This window comes from Phragmites australis, chromosome 1 (assembly GCF_958298935.1).
Source record: "Phragmites australis chromosome 1, lpPhrAust1.1, whole genome shotgun sequence".
NCBI classification, from domain to species: domain Eukaryota; kingdom Viridiplantae; phylum Streptophyta; class Magnoliopsida; order Poales; family Poaceae; genus Phragmites; species Phragmites australis.
Window position 1 is genome coordinate 6,922,211 of NC_084921.1, and position 22,782 is coordinate 6,944,992.

A 22,782-nucleotide genomic window follows, 5' to 3' on the forward strand; every position below is an offset into this window, starting at 1 on the left:
GTTCCCGGGGCTTCGGGAGGCTGTCGGTTAATTACATCCGGCATCTCGCCCGGACAACCTCTGATTAAGCTGCTTTACTGCTGATCGCCGTCAAGTCGTCTCCGAGTCTGCAACGCTGTAGTCACATACATCACAGACAAAGCAGAGTAAACGTTAGAAATCAAAACAGTAGAAAAAAGGGACAAATAGTCTAGCATGAGCCTTATAGACTGTTTATATATCCTGAGTCATCATCGGCCACGTAGGTCTCAGACATGTAACCCCTCATCATCAGCCATAGCCTCAGGTACTACATGAGGACAGAGGGAGAGAGAGTTTAGCTGCATAACAATTTACCAGCTACGACCTTTCGGGAGCTCTATGAATTGCATTGCTTCTAAACTCCTATCTACAACCTCTGAACTCAATCCCCCAGGCAACTCAGCCACGAAGGCAAACACCACAAAGGCGAAAGAGTAACAACAGCATCCACCGAAAAGGCAAACACACTGTGGGGCCTCCACGAAGTCATCGGCCATGACATAAGACTCAACTTATTAATCATCATCGGCCCTTTACTGACATGATTATCATACCAAAAAGGAACAACAAAAAGGCCTTAGCTAGCAAAAGACGCAGCTACCAGAAGAAGCAGTAACAAAAGGCCTCACATCACAGATATCAGATAACCATCGCCACCCACAGGGACATCGAACATCAGGGCCATCACAGGGCAGTCAGCAGAAAACTACAGTAATAGCACCACATTATCAGACCACCAACTGAGATAGACGAACATGAAGTTCTCATTCAGTAAAGAGGATGATGATAGGACACCATCAGAGGCAACAAGCCACCAGAACCATGGTTAAAGACTACACGAGCAAAAGGGGTGCCTAGGCCATAGGGCCATCACCACAGCATCAAGCTGTCCCCAAGGGGCAAGCAAACACAAGCCACATAAGTATAACTTACAAAGGATAGCCAAGTCAAAGAGGGAAGGCATATACATATCGGATCCATGCCCCTAAAACAATAGCTGCAAGCATACGCATCAACGTCAACCACGGAGAGGTGTGGTGCCTCACAAATGACCATATCAGGATAGCAAAACATAAGACAACAACCTTAAAGATCATGACCTGATCAGCCAAAGGGGCAATGACATGCTCTTACCTCACCCACAAAACAGTATTAAGCACCAAACCAGTTACGGACTAGTGTCATGATATCATCACAAGACCCAGGCCTCAAACGCAGGCGTACCACAACACCAGAATAGTCATGGTGCCACAATAAGATCAGCTCAATGAAAAGGATAGCCAGCGGAAGGAGCAGGACTTCCTAGGCGGCATCACATGTGCTTGGTGGCACTTAGACCCCCTAACGGCACCCCAACAACCCTCTAACACCCGGACAGCCACGTGAACACCGCAACAAACGAAACAAAGGGGGCAAGAACACATCTGTACCTATCTACTCATGACAGCACTTCCACAGCCATGACGCAAAGCGCCGGCCAGATTTCATCAAGAAAATGGCCGGCCACATCACAACACAGTGCCACCTTCACGGTCACGGCAAATCGGCAAGCCGGATCACCACCGACAAGAACAGAGCAACCAATAGAGTAAAGAACGCCAGCCAAAGCACAACACGATGTCATGGACGTGGCATAGAGACCGGCCGAGCACCATCTCAACAACAGCACCGCTGGCCAAATCATAGCACCAAAATACTTCCACTTCGCACGAACGCGGCACATCGACCGGCCGGCCACCACAGAAAGGCAATAGCTGATCACCAAGACAAAATTCATCTGTGCGGCCACAACGCGAACGTCGGCCGGATCACAACTCAGAAGAACAGCCGGCAAACACCTCAAAACAAGCAACAATCAGCCATCACTGACATCAGCAAAAGCCACGGTCGCGGCAATAAGGCCGGCCGGATCACCACCGACAAGAACAGAGCCAGCCAACAGAGTAAAGAACGTCAGCCAAAGCACATCACGATGTCATGGACGTGGCACAGAGACCGGCTAAGCACCATCTCAACAACAGAACCGCTGGCCAAATCATAGCACCAAAATACTTCCACCTCGCACGGACGTAGCGCATCGGCCGGCCGACCACCATAGAAAGGCAACAGCCGATCACCAAGACCAAATTCATCTGTACGGCCACAACGCGAATGCCGGCTGGATCATAACTCAGAAGAACAGCTAGCAAACACCTCAGAACAAGAAACAGTTAGCCATCACTGACATTAGCAAAAGCCACGGTTGCGGCAATAAGGCCGGTCGGGCATCAATCACCAAAAAGCACAGCTGGCCGCCACCACAACCATGGTACAACACATGTATAGCACAATCACGGCATGACGGTCGGCCAAAACACCACACCTGTACATGCGGACATGACGCGAATGTCTGTCGGCTTCACCTGTTATGCACGGACGCGGCGCTGAAGTGCTGGCCGGCATCACCACGCTCATGACACGAGGGTCGTGACCCCTGTAGCAGCAAGAAGGAGGGGAGGGGTAGCTATTGCAGTGACCCACTGGCGAGAACGACGGCCATAGCATTCTAATGAGGCAAAATGCGACGACAAAGTGGTGGATTGAAAAGGGGAAGATCTCTCCTCTCTCTCTCTCTATCTCTCTTCTCTCTCTATCTCACAGATCCGGCCTCCTCCCCCTCCAGGGCACCCCTTTCCCGGCCTTTATAATGGCGGTGGGGTTCCTATCCGGCCGGGGAAATCGGATCGAGTTTGTTGGGTGAAGAGATAAGGAGGGGAGGAGATAAGGATGGGAGGAGAAGAGGAGAAGGGAGCCGGGGATGAGTGGCGGCGTGGCTCGGGCGCGAAGCTCAGAGAGCAGGGAGAAGGGGAAGGAGAGAGCGGGGAAGGAGCGGGCGGCTCAGGCGCACGACGCGGTCAAGCCAGTGAGCGCAAGGAGGGAGGCGACGGTGGGGAGAGAGAGGCAGCGCCTCGGGCGCAAGGGAGAAGAGAAATAGGGCGCCCCCCTAGGGCAGCTCGGCTGGGTGCGGGTGGATAAGGAGCAGGGGTGATCGGGCGAGGCCAGAGGTCGGGAAAAGGAGAGAAGGAGGAGACGCATCGGACTAGACCAGCCTGTCCAGGAGAGAAGAGAAGGGAGTCGGGCCAGCCAAAAGGCAAAAGGGCTGATCGAGGTCTTTTTTTTTCTTTTCTTTTATGTTTATGTCTATATACACTTGTGCAAATATACCATACAATGATGTCGTACACCGATCCTATAAAATTTGCATCATCAACTTATGGCATGGGATCTTATCATCCATAGTTCAGGTGTCACACTCCCCAGTTCAACAATGCTAGGCTCATCCATGCAACAAACCACGGACCCCTTCGATCTTAAAATTGTCAATAACACCACCCTGCTCGATTCACGTCAGCTGGAACTAGTCACAGACTCACAGTACCATTCCATTGCTAAAAAAATGAATTCGTCAAATCCCATCACCATAAGCTAATGACACATGTATGGTTTTGTCCCGATCAAACTGGGATCCCAAGGGCACATGTAATACAAAAAACGCCGGGCTGATTCGAGCAGCAAGTCTCTTATCGCACCAAAAAATGCGCGTCCTTTAGCGACCGGGTTGTTAGCGTCTGACGATGATACTGATGCGGACGCTGGCCTTTTTCTTTCGTCCACTGGCCACGGCAGACGCATCTCCTGTTCCGCTATTAGGTATGTTTGGTTGGGCTGAATATTTTTGGAATGCTGTTTTTAAAAGTTGCTGTTAAAAAATTATTTTTAAATTGATTTTTGATACGGATAAAATGTGTAATATATGTAATATTTCTCAGAACATCATCTTCAAAAATTAAAAAATTCCTTTAAATCAACTTCTAACTTCAAGTAATAATAACAGTTTCCGTTAGTTTTTCTTCTTAAAAACCATTACTAAAAATGAACTATTTAATTCAGTTTTCTACTTTTAAATAGTAAAAACCAATAAAAACTCAACCAAACGTAGCCTCAGGCTCTCTTGCAGCCTCCAAATGGCAGCTCCTTTGCGTTGCGGTTCTCGCAAGCTACAGGTAAACAAAGATATCAGGGGAATGTATCTTGGCAAAAACATTTCACTTTGCACCTTCCCAGCCACGCATTGTTCCAAGCTGCCCCTCGCCAGCATCTATTTTAGCTACAGTCAAGGCCTCGTTGGAATAGCTCTGTACTTTAAGGTCAAATGCGGATAAGTCTCCTGAAAGCATAAAAGAACAACATTTGAGTCCATGACAAAATTGAAGGGTACGTCGTACAAAATATAGTCTAAAGCACCATTCCAGGATCAACTCCAGAATTCCAGTGGTAGCTCAAGCGCCAACCAGCAGAAGAGTGAGGAAGAACACATGTATATTAACCGTACTGCCACATCACAGAGAGATCAGAGCAGTGAGATGGCAGGAAGGCTCTACAAGGCGAAGGCGAAGAGCTTCTGGCTCCTCGTGCGCCGCCTTCTCCTGCGCAGGAGTCGCAAGCCGCCGCCAGCACCCGCCGAGGAGGATGGGGAGGAGAGTAGCGGCCTCCTCAGCAGAAGCTCTTTGAAGCAGCTCCTGGTGATGGACGGCGCCCCGGGGGATGCCACCGCCGTCTGCCGGTGCGCCAAGAAACAGGGTCAGGCGCCAGTGGCGGTACCGCTTCCGGCTGGGCTGCACCGTTCGGTACCGGCTCGGCCAGAGGCAGCGACCGCGGTGTCATCGGCAGGCGGAGGCCCTGACGGCGCGGCCGTGCACCGGAGGTTCATGTTCGCCGGAATCCGGCGGCGGCTGCTCATGAGGAGACCGTGGCGGCCGATGCTCGTCGCCATCCCGGAGTGATCCGTGGACCAATGGAAGTCTGATGTCAATTACGGATGGAATTCAATCGTGTCAGTCCGATCAACCACGGTGGAATTCAAGTGTCCCGGTCTCTCAGATGCATTTGTGCCTGTAACTTTGCGTGTTGCTCGGTTCATCTTTGTTCTTTGCTAGCTGTGGTGCCGCTGTTTCATTTTTCGTTTTGAATATAATGTAATTGGTACATGATAATCTTGATTCGGGAAAGAATCTGCAGCTTTTTTTTAAAAAAAAATCACAAGGTAGAGGATTCTCTACCTTATGATTTCATTAATGTCTAAGAGATTGAGAAACCAAGTAAATATGTATTTTGGTTTGTATATGATGAGTTATTGATAAATTTGATTTGAATTGAGCTTAGTTTGCACGAAGGTTAAATGAACTTTTTGTGGTCGGAACTTCCGGTTCAAAGCCGAAATTTCTGGTGTCATGAGAAAATCAAAACCGAGAGCTTTTTTCTGAGTTGAACTCGGAACTTTCGGTGGTTAGAATTTTCGGTCAAAAAACGAAACTTCCAGTGTTACAAGAAAACCAAAATCGAGAGATTCCTTCCAGGTTAAACCTGGAACTTCCGATGATAGGAACTTTCAGTAAAAAACTGAAACTTCCGAGTATTCCAATTAAAATCCAGATATCTGGTGTTCACGATTTTTCTGGGATTTGCTTTGAACTGAGAATCTTGATTTGGACTACTAGAGATAGAGTTGGAGATATGTGTTTGCTTGTCTTATATTGTGCAAGTGATGGATGATACGACTTAGCAGTCAACGACAAGAATATCAGAGCCAAGTGGGATGCTTAGTGCCGGACGATCAAGGAGATTGGACGGACTCAATGGTGATCCTAGCTGTGCATATGGAGGTCAAGCAAAGTATGAGAAGATGGATAAATATGATATATTGACAAAGTCAAGCGAATGGGATGCTGGTACAAGTGACAATGCGACTTGAGGATCGGGAGTGAGAGAGACTTGCTGACGGTCAAGATTGCAAGATAGAGTACACTTGTCGATATCGAGATGCTTTCTTAGGTGAAAGCAAGTGACAGTGAGTTACACTTTGAGAAGCGTGCGAAACGCTTTCGCGGTCTAGCCTCAAAACAGTGGAAGGATATAGTGCATATGACATCATCGTGAAACTTGCATCAAGACGAAGCTAAGTCGTGAAGACGCTACGTTCGTACGATAGATAGAGGGGAAAATGGATCAAAATATTCTCTATGATAGGTATAAATGTACTACAAGATAGGAGTATTTTTAGAACCAGGAAACTTAACCTCCAATGAAGCTCTTAAGGCCTATAATAGAGGTGTAGGGGTGTTGGGAGAGGGTGAGCTTGCCATTTGAGTTTTAGTGTTAGGATTTTAGAGGAGAGGAAGAGGGTGGTTTGGCTTAGGTTATGTATTAGGTGAGAGTTTTTTTAGCAAAATACTTTATAATATATTGAAAATAGAGTTGATCTTTGCAAGTAATGAAGATTAAGTTTGCTCTCATACTTGTGTTCATCTACTTCTAGTCCCATTCTATTGATCATGTTGCTTTGTTGCGAGTTTTTTTTGGTTTTCGTTGCAGTTTTCATTTTTGCTTAAGGGCTAAAATTTTGTCACTCGTTGAATTTATTCTTCTTATTGCTATAGGCATAAAATTTACATAGAAATATATACAAGTGAGTCTTTAATTTCTTTGTCTCTAAATCATCAATTTGGAAATTTCTTCACCCGAAATTTATCTATTTGGATCTAAGTGTTCGGTTTTTAAGTTGTAAGCTTTGGTATACGATGACGTATAGATTGAGTTTTAATAGAACTTAGTGTTCAATTCCAATCTTGAGAGTCATGATTTCTTTATGATTTTTTTTGTGTTTTTTATAGTAACTCGTTTCTCTCCAGTTTTACTTCCATTTTAGTTTTGAATTGCATTGGATGACCATAAAGAAAAAAGACTATCAATTTCGAAAAAAATTTGTGAGACGACTATTCATCCTATAGTCACCATTCCTGGTCCTATAGAGATCAAGGAAAGTTACATGGCAGAAAGAACGAAAAAAGGAGGTGGATCGCACATTCGCACTGAAGCAAATCCGAAAACAACAAAAAGAAAAATAGAAAAGGAAAACGGAATGTTTGAGCCAAGCATTGCAGGGTGAGAAAAATAACTAGCGTAGTGAAAGTATCTGCAGCTACCTCGGTCTTTGATGAAGCAAATCCAACGATTAATCCGAACTTTTCCTAAGAATGTTTCAGTGCAAATATACAACATTTTTAAAATGAGGTGACTGGCCTCCTTGGCAGTGTCTGGACAGTCGTGCTTAGGCTATCAAAAGCTACTAATAGCGACTGGCTTAGCGGCGTTGCTTTAGCACGACAACACATCCAATGAAGTCTAGGATTCCAGGGTTCCTTTTTTTTTTTTTTACTTCGTCCCATGAGTTTTGCCTCTGTTTCATTAGCATGTCGCGGACGATTTCATTTTCCCTTCTCCCTCGCAAAGCGGACAATCATTTTGGGACGCGGGACAGTGAGGTAAGTAATGGGCGGGGCGCCAGCGGAAAGAAAAAATTGAACAAACTTATAAGACAAGTTTCAAATAAATTTGCAATAAACTATGAGTAAAATTTGCTATAAAATTTTGCTAAAAAAGATCTGCTAAAGTCCGCCAGAAAGTTTTGTAACGAAATTTCCGAAGAAAGTTTATTACACAGGTTTGATAGGAAACTTTGCTACATAACTGCTCAAGAAAACATTGCTAAAAAGCTTCTCGGAAAACCTTGCTTGAAAACTTTAAAGAAAATCAAGTTTTTGAGAAAACCTTGTTTAAAACCTATTGTTGAAAACTTTGATTAAAACTTATTCTTGAAAACTATTCTACAATTTTATATGTAGAAATTAATAGAAAACTATTCTAGAAAACTTTGATGGATAACTTTTCTGGGAAGCTATTTTAGAAAACATTTATGGAAAACTTTGCTAGCAAACTTTATTACAATTTTTTTAAAAGAGTTTGCTAGAAAACCGGACGGAAAAGCTTTCTAGAATAGTTTTGTAGAAAACTTTGCTTTAAGACTTTGATGGTAAACTATTCTAGAAAATTTTGATGGAAAACTTTTCTCGAATACATTGTCTTAAAAATTTTCCATCAAAATTTTCTAAAAGGTTATACTGAGAGAAAATTTCTCTAACATTGTCTTAAAAAAATTCCATCAAAATTTCTAAAAGTTTATACTGAGAGAAAATTTCTCTAACAAAAGTTCTCTAGAAAAATTATAGAGAAAACTATTATAAAACTATTTGCTATGAGAAAAGTTTGCAATCAAAATTACAGAAAAGCGAGAAGTTCTGCTAATTGAAAGATACATCTTTGTTTCAATAAAAAAAAGTATGATAAAAGGAATTTCCTTTATCTAAAAAAGTAAAGGAAATACGAAGCTACATCTTCATGGTTGATCTAGTGGGAAAAAAAGCACACTTTTGTGTAAAGCTATCTTCAGTGACTCTCACACTTTTAGCTCTGCACTTGGATAGATGTCCATCTCGATCGCAAGCTGTGCGCGCGCTTCAGTTGAGCCTGATCGGATCTCAAAATCTGAAGCGACTTCGTCTTTCTGAATCTGGTTAGTGGGGCGCGCTTAATCTGATCAAGGGATGGTTTACGAGCGAATTTTAAGGGACAGGACATGAATATACACACGACAAGAACTGCCTTGTTTTTATTTCTTCACGCGGAGAACACACTGAGCTCAGCTGAGCTCAGCTCACCGAAGACTGAACAGGCAAAGTACAGGACACAATACAAGATACCATACACACCAGACATACGAAAGCATACGAGTAGATAGACACACGACTCTTACATGCCAAGATACTTCACCTCACGTCCATGCATCGCTCCACGACGCGGAGCCCGTCATGCTCGCTTTCACAGGCACACACTCAACCGGAGATCTGAATGCTCTTCACCTCAGGCTTCTTCACCTCGGCCTTGGGCACGGTGACCGTGAGCACGCCGTTCTCGAGCCCGGCCTTCACCTGGTCCACCTTGGCGTTCTCCGGCAGGCGGAACCGCCTCATGAACTGGCCGCTGCTGCGCTCAACACGGTGCCACTTGTCGTTCTTGTCCTCCTTCTCCTTGCTGCGCTGGCCGCTGATGACGAGCACGTTGCCGTCCTCCACCTCGACCTTGACCTCCTCCTTCTTCACGCCGGGGATGTCGGCTTTGAAGACGTGCGCCTCGGGGGTCTCCTTCCAGTCCATGCGGGCGTTGGCGAAGGCGGCAGTGTCGGTGTCAGAGGACGCCGACGGGACGATGGAGCGGAACATGTTGTCGAAGGGGTCCCAGAGGTCGAGGGAGAAGGGGTCGAACACGTTGCTGCGCCTCACGAGCGACATGGCTGCTACTCTGAGGTGTGGATGAACAGAACTGGAACGGGTGTTGCAATAATACTTTAGGAAGTAAAGCTTTCCTACTGTATCTCTTTGTGATCCTCTTCGGCGGGTTGCACTTGCAGCTCAGTGCGAGGCCGGGTATTTATAGGATGAGCCACGAGCTGGCGCTCCTGCTGAATCCCGAGTCTTTTCTTGAGACGTCTCGAGTTCTCTGCTTCTGTACGGTTGCTTCCAGAAAGGGCTCGCGTTCCATTCCAGAGTAGTCTCCCAGGCGCTGGACGGCTGTTTTCCTTTCGTTTTCTTTGATTTTATCTGTCGTTGCTTTGAAACTTTCCACCTGGCAGTATCCTCCTTCAGTTGCTAGATACTAGTATGATCGATGTTGGATTTGTACCAGTATCATCAAAATTTCAAAACTTATATAGATTGACGATACTAAAAACTTAATTAATGTTATTAGCTTAGTCTTGAGCATGATTTCACACCGTTCGGTTTTTTTTTACCTGTATATTTTATCGTAAAAGGATAGACAAAGTCTCGCACTGCAATGCAGCACTGAAAAAAAAACTACGATTTGTATGTAGAAACAGAGAGTACTTGCAGTTTTTTTCGATTTAGAAAGACCAGCTCCAGAGTATGCCGCCCCAATAATTAATCCACTGATGGACTACCCAACCCACAACTAATCATTCATGTACATGTGGCAATGCATCACCCATCACTGGAAGCAAAATCAGGCCAAGGAAAATGGATTCTGCGAGCAGAATAGAGGGCTCTAGTCCATGGCCCGCAAGCAGGGCCGGAGACTGCTCTAGAAAAACGTGGGGCTTCCTTGACAGAGACGACGGGAAGAAAGCTGATCTGGAAAGCAGAAGGAGTGGAGAGAACTCCAGAGAATTCAGGGTCCGCTCCTGACGAAGCTATAAAATACATCGCCTCACACCTCTCAACCCAATTCAGAGCGAAGATCCGATCGCATTCGCATTAAGCAACGCGCAACACTTCTCAGTTGCCACTCGCACACACCGCGCAGCAACCGACAATGTCGCTCGTGAGGCGCAGCAACGTGTTCGACCCCTTCTCCCTCGACCTCTGGGACCCCTTCGACAACATGTTCCGCTCCATCGTCCCGTCGGCGTCCTCTGACACCGACACTGCCGCCTTCGCCAACGCCCGCATGGACTGGAAGGAGACCCCCGAGGCGCACGTCTTCAAGGCAGACCTCCCCGGCGTGAAGAAGGAGGAGGTCAAGGTCGAGGTGGAGGATGGCAACGTGCTCGTCATCAGCGGCCAGCGCAGCAAGGAGAAGGAGGACAAGAACGACAAGTGGCACCGCGTGGAGCGCAGCAGCGGCCAGTTCATGAGGCGGTTCCGCCTGCCGGAGAACGCCAAGGTGGACCAGGTGAAGGCCGGCCTGGAGAACGGCGTGCTCACGGTCACCGTGCCCAAGGCCGAGGTGAAGAAGCCCGAGGTGAAGGCCATCGAGATCTCTGGTTAAGCATCCATGGACGTGGGTTGAAACCTTGAAAACGGTGCGGTGCGATGCGATGCGCTGCTGTTAGTCTTTGTGCGTGCATGGTCTGTTGTATGAGCAAATGTGTTGAGGTGTTTACTACGCTATATATGTATTTCCCATGTTCTCTTCTTCCGTGAATTGTCCTATGTTTCCTTGATAAATAAATAAAATCGGTTTTCTTATGTTCTGAGTACTCCCTACAGGCAATTGAATTTGCAATGTGTTTATTCTCTGTAAAGATAAAAGCATACAATTGAATTTGCAATGTGTTCATTCTCTGTAAAGATAAAAGCATAAACTACTTTAGAATAGCATGTTACACATATGTGTAACCTCTATTACAGATCGATTTTCAAGCAATCTATAAAAAAAAATGAATATAATATCTTGATACCACAAACAGGTAAAATCCGTAAGATTTTTTTAAAAAAAATGTCTATGACCAACCTTGTCAACGTTTTTCATGAAAACCCGTGACTAGGCCCAGTCATAAACAATTATCATGAAAACCGTCTGTGGTCCATGTACTAAAAGGGCAAAAAATAAAAAACAGCTCGCCAAGCTGCTCCCCGCCAATTACCAGAGAGCATTAGATTGAAGCAACCTCTTTAGTTATACAAGAGCAATAGGTTGTTCAAGAGCAACAGGTTATTCTAAGTCAATCTGACAGCAGATATCTTGAAAATTTCAAATAACCGGCTGGCGGTATCTAAATAGATTATAAATTGAAATTATAAGGACTTCTAAAAAGAAAGAGCTCCGCTTCTCTTCTCTACCTCAAATCATCACAGTGCCCCAGATCATACTACAGCTACTTATACTACAGCTAAATTCCCCAAAAAGTGCAGGATCACATCCCTACAAGTGACACTCCATTTCGCCAAAACATGGTATACACCAGCGCTGCATTCAAACTCCTCAAGTTGTCCTTTTGAGCTTCTTGGATGGATGAAACTATTGCCATTTCATGAAGCTGAAAACATAGATTATGTTACTCAATAAAACTCAGGTGACAAAGGATTTTTAAGTGTTCACCTGCCACAGGTACTCCTCGACAGTAGTTGCTTCAGACGAAAAAACATCCTTAAAGGTTGTCTGCAAAACATCAAATTGAGCCACGATTTACACACATAGGCAGTCCAAGAAGTGATATTCAAGACCTGCAGATTTATGACGAGGTATTTTTCTGATCAATTAACTATGAGGACAAGTGATAGGTACAATGTTATACTGGTTGCAAAGGGGTTCAAGCAAAGATATAGTATTAACTATGAGGACACCTTCGGTCCTTTAGTCAAAGCTACTATTATTAGACTTGTTCTGTCTATTGGAGTTTTTAGGATAGAGTCTTTGATAGCTAGGTGTGCATAATGCGTTTCTTTATGGTGTTCTAGAGGAGGATGTGTATACGAGGCAACAACTAGGTTATGAATATAAGCTTATGCCAAATCACATATGTAAGTTGGACAAATTATTATATGGGTTGAAACAAACACTAAGAGCGTGGTATTCACGATTCAGCATGAAATATAGAGTATGGGGTCTATCCATCTAAAACTGTTATCTTACTAGGAAGAAGTCCAATTTACCCCCTCGAACTATCGTGTTTGTCCGGATAAGCCCTAAACTTTAAAACTGTCTATTTAACCCCCTAGATTCATAAATCTAGCACAATTTGCACCCTTAGCTGTTTAGGAAGCCGATTTTGTTGAACTGGACGCCACATCACTGGTTTTTTGCCACATGGTGGCCACATCATCATTTACCCCTTCACTCTCTCTCCTCTGCTCCTTCCCCTGCCCTCCTCTGCTCTTGCGCCACTAACGTCACCGTTGCTCGACCACACACGGTGGCCAGCGCACTCCGCCGGGACGAGCTCCGCATGACCTCGAGCCTCAACGCTGCCGTCTTGCATGCTGCAGTCGTGCACACCGCCACCGCGCGCGCAACCACCAATGCATCCCACCGCGTGTCCTCCCGTGCGACCACCCCCGTTTAGTAGCTCGGCTCGCGCTCACGGCACTCACTCTCTCTCAGGCTGCCTTCTCATTCCCTTTGCTCACTCTGACCCTCTCATCTCTCCCTCATGGCTGACACAGAGAGCAGCGCGCCAAGTTGCCGCCCACCGAATCCTAACGCGTCGCCGCAAAATCCGAAGTGCCACTACTGCATCCACAAGCCCTGAGCTGCGAGGAGCAAGAAGGAGAGCATAGAGAGACTCGCCAATGTTTCCCCGCACGAACCCCGCCAATTCCGCGTCGGATTCGAGCCCGTGACATCTTCTTCCCCGGCAGCGACCAATCTCTCCGCCGCTCACCATCGCGATGTTCTTCTGTGCTCCTCTGTCTAGTCCATGAATATGGTGAGCATCGAGCATCCTTGCTACTCCTTCCATGCACGATGGTTTTGCTCTGGCCCGATGCTAGCACACATCTCCGCTCGAGCCAAGCATCAACGCACCGTAGCCGCCGTTACCAACCATCTTCTGGCCAAGCTGGACAACTATTTCCTACTCAGCTAAGTTCCTCGTGAGGTGTTGATGCTGGTGCCATCCTCCCACAACTAGTTGACATTGTCGTTCACTAGCGACCGAGAGCACCACCATGGCAGTGTGCACACCGATAGGAGGCCTACTGCAGTTAAAGATTTTGATCGGGCCCGTGGTCCCTGGCCTGCCTACGCACCAAGCCGCTCCTCCGTGCCACCTACCATGCGCGTAGACCCACCGTCACACCGCCCTGCTCAGTTGGCCCAGCCAACTGATCTCGTCAACGCACCACGCCACCGCAGAGCCGATCCAGCTGGTCTCCTTCCTCTCCGGTGCCGCTTCCCCTCTCTACTTTCCACTGCCGTCCTGACAGCTCGAGGTTGCACCACATGTGTGCACCGCCGTTGGCCCGTGCCATCTAGCCTTGAGCCACCGCTCGCCACTTAGCTAAGAGGCCCGATCGGTCGTCTCCTCCTACTGACTGGCCTCTTGCACGTCGGTCACCCCTCCCCCTTGCTCCAATGCTTGGTCGAGCTGCAGTGACTTCGACGGCGCAAGAGCAGAGGAGGGTGGGGGAAGAAGGAGCAGAGGAGAGAGAGTGAAGAGGAAGATGATGATGTGGCCACCATGTGACAAAAAAACCAGGTGATGTAGGGTCTACATCAGCAAGACCAATTCTTTTAATAGTTAAGGGTGCAAAGTGAGCTAGATTTATGAATCCAGGGGATTAAATAGATGGTTTTAAAGTTTAGGGGGGTTATATGAACAAACATGATAGTTTGGAGGAGTAAAATGTATTTTTTTTTCTTTTTACAATAGAGGAAATGTCGTAATATTCTTGCTTATATATGTTGATGACATAATTGTGGCTAGATCCTCACAACAAACAACTGTAGCATTGCTTCAAGATCTCAAAATAGAATTTTCACTCAAGGATCTTGGTGATCTACAATATTTCCTGGGAACTGAAGTTAAAAAGGTACGTGAAGGTATTTTGTTAACATAAGAAAAATATACTTCAGATCTACTGAAACGAGTAGGGATGATGCATTGCAAACTAGTTGCTACGCCACTTTCTGTCACAGAAAAATTGTCAGCTCATGAAGGAGAAGCACTAGGACCTAAAGATATAACACAATATAAAAGTATTATTGGTGCCTTACAATATCTAACACTAACACGACCGGATATTTTTTTTCTCATTAAATAAAGTATGTCAGTACTTGGCTACTTGCACTCTCCTACCACTCAGCATTGGACATCAGTTAAAAGAATTTTGAGATATACAATGGGATTTGGTTTGCGGATTAGTCAATCGCCCTCTATATATGCTAGTAAGTGCTTTTTCTGATACATATTGGGCTAGTTATTCAGATGATAGGAGGTCCACTGAAGGTTTTGCCGTGTTTCTTGGAGCTAATCTTATATCATGAAGTTGAAAATAGGCAACAATGTCTAGTTCAAGTACGGTAGCAGAGTACAAAGTGTTAGCTAATGCAACAACAGAAGTTATGTGGGTACAAACACTAATCGGTGAGTTGGGAGTTCACATCCATAGAGCAGCCCGAATGTGGTGTGATAACATTGGTGCCACATATTTGTCGGCGAATCCTATTTTTCATATAAGAACGAAGCATATTGAAGTAGACTATCACTTTGTTAGAGAACGTGTTGCATAGAAGTTGCTAGATATACAGTTTGTACCAACCAGAGATCAAGTTGCTATGGATTTGCCAAATCATTGTTAGCACGAGGATTAAAAGTGTTTAGACACAATCTTAACGTAGACAAGTTATGATTGGAGGGAATTATCGAATATCTAACTATAGGTATATACGTATAAGAGTATACTATACATGGATAGGGTAACCATATACCCAATGGACACCTTTAGATATTGTGGATCCGAATATGTGGGACCTGATATACTCGGATATCATGAATACCTATACTAGGAAGATCTCGATCGGGTTAACTGATTTAAGCATGACTAGTATATGAGCTGAATTTGACTGCCTTGTCTTGACCGACAAGATGAAGGAATCCCTATGGACTACGGCTGGGACTAAGGTGGCGCCAGGACCCCTTTATAAAGCGGGGACCATGATCCCCGAAGGGAAGACACGCCATATAAACACCTACACAACTCGACGCAAACATCAAGACCCTAGGTTTGAAGATACTCGGTTACTTCAACCTTAGATTTGTTTAGATCTAATCTACTCTATTATAATAGATTTAGCCACCTTGCTTATACTTGAGATAATCTATATACAACACCATCCATACATGATATAAGGTATTACTCCTCTTCGGAGGACCAAACCTGTATACATCACGTGTCTTATTTACTGCTCGATCCCTGATCTTGAAGATACCTTAGTTCAATTACGAATATATTGTCAGAAACTAATATTCGACAAAAATATTAGAGACAAAGCTCCTAATACCTATAAATACTCAGCCTCACTCCAGAGCCTTCACACCAGAGCAAAGCACACAGAACAAAGCGTACAGCACCACAGCTGCTCCGAGCAAGCGCTTCTCCAAATCCACCCGCAGTTTGAGTAACTCACAGACCCAACCAACAATGTTGTTCGTGAGGCGCGGCAACGTGTTCGACCCCTTCGCCGACTTCTGGGACCCCTTCGAGGGCGTCTTCCGATCCCTAGTGCCGTCGGTGGCATCGTCCGACCGCGACACCGCAGCCTTCGCCACCGCGTGCATCGACTGGAAGGAGACGCCGGAGGAGCGCATCTTCAAGGCCGAGCTCCCCGACGTTAAGAAGGAGGAGGTGAAAGTCCAAGTGGAGGACGGCAACGTGCTCGTAATCAGCGGCGAGCCTAGAAAGGTGGAGGATGACAAGTGGCGCCGCGTGGAGCGCAGCAGCGGCCAGTTCATGAGGCGGTTCCGCCTGCCGGAGAACGCCAAGGTGGACCAGATGAAGGCCGGCCTCGAGAACGGCGTGCTCACCGTGACCGTGTCAAAGGCGGAGGTGAAGAAGCCCGAGGCGAAGGCCATTGAGATCTCTGGCTTACTGGCCAAGAGCTCATCAAGGTCTATGTCGTGTGCTCGGGTCGTGCTTGGTCCATGTGTTTCAAGTGCTATCGTGTCCCATGTGTCGGCCATGTCGTGGTCAATGTGGTGTTTGTCGGTTAGACCCGACGCGCACTATTGATATTGTGTGTTTGTCAGTCGACTCGTGCTTACATGTCTTAGCAATAAAGCGTTTTCCATATATTTGTGGTTTTTGTTTATTTTGAACAAATTTCGACGTCTAAGTTCCAATCGTAGCTTGCCCAATCAGTCCCCATCGAAAGCTTATATTTCAGGTTCAGTCCAATCTGAAACAACTATTTTGACCCACATGGTTATAGACTTACAGTTTATCTATTTTTTAGACGAAAACAGAGATTTTATTCATCTGCTGGAGTAGTGTTTACATTCAGAATTACAGGACGTACAGTTTGCTAAATCCATCAACTTCGAAGTCCAATGCATTAGCCCACCCAAAGCTATGCCCACGTTTGGTTGGGCCAAATTCCTTCCCAATCCAGTCAAAAACCATTGCAGCTCACACAAGGCCATCCCCATTGAAGCCCAACATTATTGGCTCAGCCCATTACGAGGTCTTTACATTAGCGGGCCGCAACTGTGTTGAGCCTTCTTGACGTGCAATTCCTAGATTATTATTATTATTATTATTATTATTATTATTATTATTATTATATATATATATATATACACACACACTCAAAATTAGTAAAAATGTACGCTATTTTGAAAAATTATAATAATTTATGTTTGTTATCTATTCAACAAGCATGTTCGTGTTCATGTGTCTTATCAGCATGGATAGAGACTTTCTCCTATCCGACAGGAGATAAATACTTTCCCATGAGGTGGTGTTTGGATACAGAGAGACGAGGGGTGGGAAAGGGATATGAGCATTAGGATACATCTAAAGTCATGTTTATTTGTAAGGAATGGGACAAGAGCTAGATTAGTGAAAGTGAAAAGTGGAGTTTATATCCCACCGATCATAACTCAATGGGGGAGGTGAGTTTGGTTGGGATATGAAACTTGGACGTAGCTGCCCAATTGTTACTCGTCGGAGGAGCCTACTGATGAAGTCTATTGGGATGAGGAGCAATTTAGTCCAGAAATTTTTATATACCAGTCCCAAACTCGATGGATCCAAACAAAAGATAAGGTTAAAAACTTATTTCCTAAACCCAAACCCAGCACTTCATATCCAACCACATTTCTATATCCTTTCCCAACGTTTATCCAAATGCCACTTGAGAGATAGTACTTATTTATCATTGCACGGGAGATAAGTTAGTATTTACCTCTTACCAGATAAGAGATAGTTTTCTTCCTATCCACGCTGGCAGGCTATATGGATATATCACCTATTGAACTGGCAACAAATATTTATCGCCCGGGTGCTAGTGGAGGGCACGAGTTGGAGTGGGAGGACAGGTTGTTGACTTGCGGCCAGTTGGCCACTTTCCCTGCCTCACTGGCTTATCTTTGCCCTATTTCTTCTGCAACCCAGTGGCGGATTGATGCCACAAACGCCCATTTCTATCAGCGCTGTCTCGCAACTTGCAATACTTCTTTGATTGCTACGAACATATAAAGTTCTCGCTGCGAGTGAGCCCCGACAACGCCACGCACAAATATCCTCTTCGTGCTGCCGCCGTACGCGCTGGTTGGTGTCATAGTGTGGTGCCTGCGCACGATCTCTTGCCCGTTCTTCAACAGCTAGCGAAGCGCCGCAAGTCGCAACCCAATGATGGCCGTACAGGACGAGTAGCACTCACTGTCGAAGTGCCGATATTTGCATCAATCATTTTGGCGCCAAGGTTAACAGGGGTGGATCTTCAAGGGGCACGGTGTGCTCAAGCCCCCCTATCTTTTTGTGCTTTATACAGATGAAGGAGAGATACGAGGAAGAGGAAGACGAAGAGGCGGAGGGGAGCTGAGGGAGGGAGAAGGAGATGAGTTCTTAGCAGTTCATTCTGCGTTCGCCACTGAAGATTAAGGATTTTGAGTGCTGATATATATAACATTTTCGCCTGAATTCTAGTGATTTTTTTAGGAAGCATGTAAGTGTTTTTCAGTTCTAGAAATCGCAGTAATGTTGCCAATTAGTACAACAGAAACAAACTAGAAGAGACAGAATTCTAGCTTAGCTTGCTTTTCATTTAGTAAGCACAAACACAGAATTCTGGCTTAGCTTGCTTTTCATTTAGTAAGCACAAACACAGAATTCTGGCTTAGCTTGCTTTTCATTTAGTAAGCACAAACACAGAATTCTGGCTTAGCTTGCTTTTCATTTAGTAAGCACAAACACAGAAGAAATACATAGTTCAGGCCCCGGGCCCCCTCTTTTCACACCGGAAGGTAGGAGTAAGGTCAAACCAGTGAAGAAAACTTCAAACAGCACCAACGGCTGATCTGACAGTCGCACGACGTGCTGTGATACTATTCATTCATCAACAGCGTGCAAGGACGGAGAGAGCCGCATCGGCATCAGCAGGGACCGGCCTCTATGGCCCTCGCCTCGGGCTTGTCGGCGGCGCTCACCTTGGGCACGGTGACCGTGAGCATGCCGCCGTCCATGGCCGCCCTGACGTCGTCCACCGCGGCGTCCTCCGGCAGGTGGAACCGGCCGAGGAAAGTGGCGCAGCTGCGCTCGATGTGGTGCCACTTGTCGCTCCTCTCCTCCCTCCGCACGCTGCGCTCGCCGGTGATGACCAGCACGTTGCCCTCGTCCACCTCCACCTTCACCTCCTCCTTCTTCACGCCGGGGGGCAGGGCGGCGCTGAACACGTAGGCCCCCGCCGTGTCCCGGCTCTCGATGTAGGTGTTGGCGAACGCCGACGTGTCGCTGGCCAGCCAGGCGTCGGCGGCCACCGCCGTGCCGAAGATGCTGAAGGGGTTCCATGTATCCAAGGCCAGCGTGTCGAAGAGCCTTACCAGTGACATCCTGGCAAACTTCTCTTCCGATGATCTGTCAAGGCTAATGCTGCAGCTAGCTTCTTCGAGTGTACGTGCTCGGAGCTGCTGCTGCTGCTGCTGCTGCTTGGCTCACGGCCAGGCACCGCTATTTATGGACGCTTGGCGATAGAGTGCATGTACTGCTGCACTAGTGGTGTGAATAGGTCAATTTGTAAATTTGCAGCTGGACTCTTGCGCGATCTCGAAGGCTCCATGGAGAAAAAACGCAGCAGATTGCATAGCTCACCTTCTCCCCATCCAATCGACGGGAGCGATCTGCCGTTGCCTCGCTATCCGCCGCTTAATGGCACGTTCGCCTCAGCGTGTGAACGATTGCTGCTACCCGGCTCGACACTCTTGGGACCCGTCCGACGGCGACGCCTAATCTGTACGCATCTCCTAGCCATCGATGTGGCCTCGCCGTACGCATGACGCGTCACTCCGCGCGCCCCGTTGCCGTACCGGCGAGCCGGAAAAGTCCAAGGATTTCGCAAGAAGTGTTGCAGGGTCGTTGTCCGGCGGTTAGGGCGCGATGGGCGATCCGTTCACACTTTCTTCGGTCTTATCTCATGCGCGGCCACGTGCGCCTCTGTTCTTGTCTCGAGTTGTAGGGCTGCTCTAGATTCTGGAAGGTTATTGACGCAAATCTTCAGCTAAACCTTTTTTTAAAAGAAAGTTTTATTGTCTCTTAACACTACATAAGATATATAAATATATAAGAGCTCACTATCAGCTTTTACATGATATGAATGCACACGGTCATAAACTATATTAATCTTTCGGCTAAACTTTTCTTACCGGAGCGGTAGGTGAGTCATCAATGTTTAGTTAGGTAGAAAGCTTGTAATCTTCTGCACCACGAATTGTCTAGTTTTTCAAACCTGCTGCGTTTACTTAAGTTGTCCTTATGGTGACTTACGGAAGATCATTTGCACGCAAAAATTGCATCCGGCATGTACCATGGCCGATGGAACAAATGTGTGATTGCATATGTCTTGACTTTCTTGGGGAACCGACGGTAACGGGAGAGCTCGAGAGGAGAATTGTGGTTGATGAGAAGCAAATCGCCACCCTCCAAGCAATGCTCAATACATGCTTACGTCCCGGGTCCAAGGCTATGCTCCAAGCTAATATGCAGGGGCGGATCTACCGTCGGAGCTGGGTGGGCTCAAGTCCACCTAACCCCACTGGCCAGGGCATCTAGGAGCCTCTCGATTTTTTTGTAAAAGAAAAAGGAGAAGAAGAGAAAGATGAGGTAAAAGAATAAGAAGAGCAGCCCCAATACTTGCGCCACTGCTAATGTCTAGTAACTTTCTAAGCCTGAAGTAGTATCTTATATATGGAGTTAGCTAGCATCGTGATCGAAAGAAGAGGCCCTGAAAGAGTTCACGAAAGAGAGAGAGAGAGGGATCGGAGGCAAGCAGGCAAATAATTCAGGGAAGGGTAGGTTTCAGAGGCCCTGTTTTTCCACCGTGCCCGGCTCGAGCTGTCGGTTCTTGACCTGACGGTATGTACCCCGTGCAGTTGTTTTCGCAGCGTCAACCGATTCGCTTCCGATCAATGTGACACTGGAGTCAGAACAAAGATTACAGATTCCCCGTGCCGGGAAAATGTTTCCGGCCACGCAAAACTTGCGGTGCCAACGACAGATCACAGACCGTGCATGCCATGAGAGGTGCCGTTCATCAGCACCCAACGCTAAGCTACCTCTCAGTTTCTTTCCTAATCAATGCGTCAGAGTTTTATTGATAAGGATGTGTCTTTGGACTCTAATCGCTTGGCTGGGCTTTCTCTCGGGAATGCTTGGAGGCCATGTCTCTCTCTCTCTCTCTCTCTCTCTCTCTCTCTCTCTCTCTCTCTCTCTCTCTCTCTCTCTCTCTCTCTCTCTCTCTCTCTCGCTATATTCCCATAATTGCATGTCAGTCAATTTCCGTGGTACTGCATGTTGCCTTGGCAGTGAAGGCAAGACTTAAAGGCCCGTGAAGTAATACGTATCATACAAGAATCTCATCATATCATTTGTCAAATCTCCCAAGAAAAGTAGCAAATGATAAAATGATCAGCTCCAGAAAGCCAAAAAAAAAAAAAAAACATAAACTTTGGTGGCCATTGAAAGAATAAAAGACCAAGTTGGTATAATCAGCTTCGAGCTTAAGAGATGACTACCAAAATAAACTATGAAATGAAGCAAATACCGGTTCAAGGAGAAATGGTTGCCAATTTTGTCCATTTAAAAAGTAAAAAAAGTAGACTCTGAAAAAATATCAGGAATATAAAAAATTGAAACGAAAATGATCAGGAATATAAAAAAATTGAAACGAAAATGATCAGGAATATAAAAAATCGAAATGGAAGTCAATATTGATATCTAGAGTCTCAGAGTCTTTGACATTTTCTCTGATTTGTTGACATGAGAATGGAGACTGCAATTTTGGGTATCTTCTCCCGAAGTTGCATTAATTGAACATGTCTCTTTTTTTTTCACAAAGGAGGCTCACACCTCCAATCACAAAGGGGCTGAGGTGCACCTGGGGGAGCACTTGGGATCGAAACCAGATCGCCCCTTGAGAGCTGTCTCTAGGAACCATCTGGTTCGGCAGCCCTCTAAATTGAACATGTCTCCTAAATTGGAGAGACGTCTAAAATCGATATTGATGTCTCAGGCAATGGGTGCGAACATCCATCTTCTTTGCCGGTGGGTTTTTTTGGTGGGATTCATCTTCAGGCTTAGAGGAAGGTCAGCGGGCGGCAGGTCAGCCTGGCGAAGGAGGTGAGCGCGAGGCGGCGGTGGACTGTTGGATGGGCCGGTGTCGGGTGGGGAAGCTTCAAAATGGAAAGGTTAGCACGACGGTGTGCTGAGGATGTGGATCTGGCAGTTGGTTACCATTGGAGACGATGAGAGGAAGGGTGGGGCAGGGGAGAGCAAGGTTTGTCGAGAGGAGAGGAATGCAACTTGTTTCTATCCATCGGGAGGTTGAAGACAACTTTGAGACTCATAACCGTCGTTGAAAAAAATTGAAAACATGCTTATTGAAATATAGTATCACCCTTAATTGAATGGACGGATGATTTGAGGGGCAGGATTAGAACGGCGTTGGTGGAATTTCTAATCCACCAACACTCCCCTTGTTGTGGGCTTTGGGCCTTGTGAGCAGCAGCCGCACAACAACACTCACGGCCATCTTCCCGACGTTCCCGCGCGGCTCCCGTGTGATGCTCCGGTGACCACCAACCGAGGGGGGGGGGGGGCACTCGCCTCCCCTGCGCACCCTTGCCTCCATTTGGAAACCCTTCGTTCCAAGCCTGACCCTGGCCACAACCTAGCACCCTCTCAGCCTCCCGCTTCCACTTGGTGTGGGGACCATGGCGGTTCTGGCTTGGCGCCCGGCAGCCGCCACCCACGAAGGCCCGCAGCAGTGGTTTATCCCCTACGCATTCGTCCGGTTCACAGCCTACGGGATCGAAAGAAAACCTAGCTTTTGGACCGCCTTCCCACCTGCCGCCAGCGAGGAGTTCAACCTTATGAC

At 46.5% G+C, this 22,782-nt stretch overlaps 5 protein-coding genes across 5 annotated transcripts; 3 read left to right on the forward strand and 2 right to left on the reverse strand.

The window, feature by feature from the left end:
* Window positions 1–4,007: 4,007 nt before the first annotated feature.
* Window positions 4,008–5,151, forward strand: LOC133887342 (uncharacterized). Its single transcript, XM_062327273.1, has one exon. It carries the CDS (start codon window positions 4,377–4,379, stop codon window positions 4,842–4,844), a length of 468 nt encoding a protein of 155 aa, XP_062183257.1. The 5' UTR covers window positions 4,008–4,376; the 3' UTR covers window positions 4,845–5,151.
* Window positions 5,152–8,540: 3,389 nt separating this feature from the next.
* On the reverse strand, window positions 8,541–9,350 carry LOC133898282 (16.9 kDa class I heat shock protein 1-like). Its single transcript, XM_062338954.1, has one exon. It carries the CDS (start codon window positions 9,243–9,245, stop codon window positions 8,790–8,792), a length of 456 nt encoding a protein of 151 aa, XP_062194938.1. The 5' UTR covers window positions 9,246–9,350; the 3' UTR covers window positions 8,541–8,789.
* Window positions 9,351–10,176: 826 nt separating this feature from the next.
* LOC133898362 (16.9 kDa class I heat shock protein 1) lies at window positions 10,177–10,949 on the forward strand. The gene has a single exon (XM_062339069.1). It carries the CDS (start codon window positions 10,285–10,287, stop codon window positions 10,738–10,740), a length of 456 nt encoding a protein of 151 aa, XP_062195053.1. The 5' UTR covers window positions 10,177–10,284; the 3' UTR covers window positions 10,741–10,949.
* A 4,887-nt stretch (window positions 10,950–15,836) lies between these two features.
* LOC133930724 (16.9 kDa class I heat shock protein 3-like) lies at window positions 15,837–16,424 on the forward strand. The gene has a single exon (XM_062377445.1). It carries the CDS (start codon window positions 15,837–15,839, stop codon window positions 16,422–16,424), a length of 588 nt encoding a protein of 195 aa, XP_062233429.1.
* A 2,004-nt stretch (window positions 16,425–18,428) lies between these two features.
* Window positions 18,429–19,363, reverse strand: LOC133898449 (17.9 kDa heat shock protein 2-like). Its single transcript, XM_062339183.1, has one exon. The coding sequence runs from the start codon at window positions 19,241–19,243 to the stop codon at window positions 18,788–18,790; it is 456 nt and encodes a 151-aa protein (XP_062195167.1). The 5' UTR covers window positions 19,244–19,363; the 3' UTR covers window positions 18,429–18,787.
* Between the last annotated feature and the right edge of the window lie 3,419 nt (window positions 19,364–22,782).

What these genes read in the sequence shown, in the direction of transcription:
- LOC133898449 (XM_062339183.1), bottom strand. Translation starts at nt 19,243, where the DNA reads ATGTCACTGGTAAGGCTCTTCGACACGCTGGCCTTGGATACATGGAAC.
- LOC133887342 (XM_062327273.1), top strand. Translation starts at nt 4,377, where the DNA reads ATGTATATTAACCGTACTGCCACATCACAGAGAGATCAGAGCAGTGAG.
- LOC133898282 (XM_062338954.1), bottom strand. Translation starts at nt 9,245, where the DNA reads ATGTCGCTCGTGAGGCGCAGCAACGTGTTCGACCCCTTCTCCCTCGAC.
- LOC133930724 (XM_062377445.1), top strand. Translation starts at nt 15,837, where the DNA reads ATGTTGTTCGTGAGGCGCGGCAACGTGTTCGACCCCTTCGCCGACTTC.
- LOC133898362 (XM_062339069.1), top strand. Translation starts at nt 10,285, where the DNA reads ATGTCGCTCGTGAGGCGCAGCAACGTGTTCGACCCCTTCTCCCTCGAC.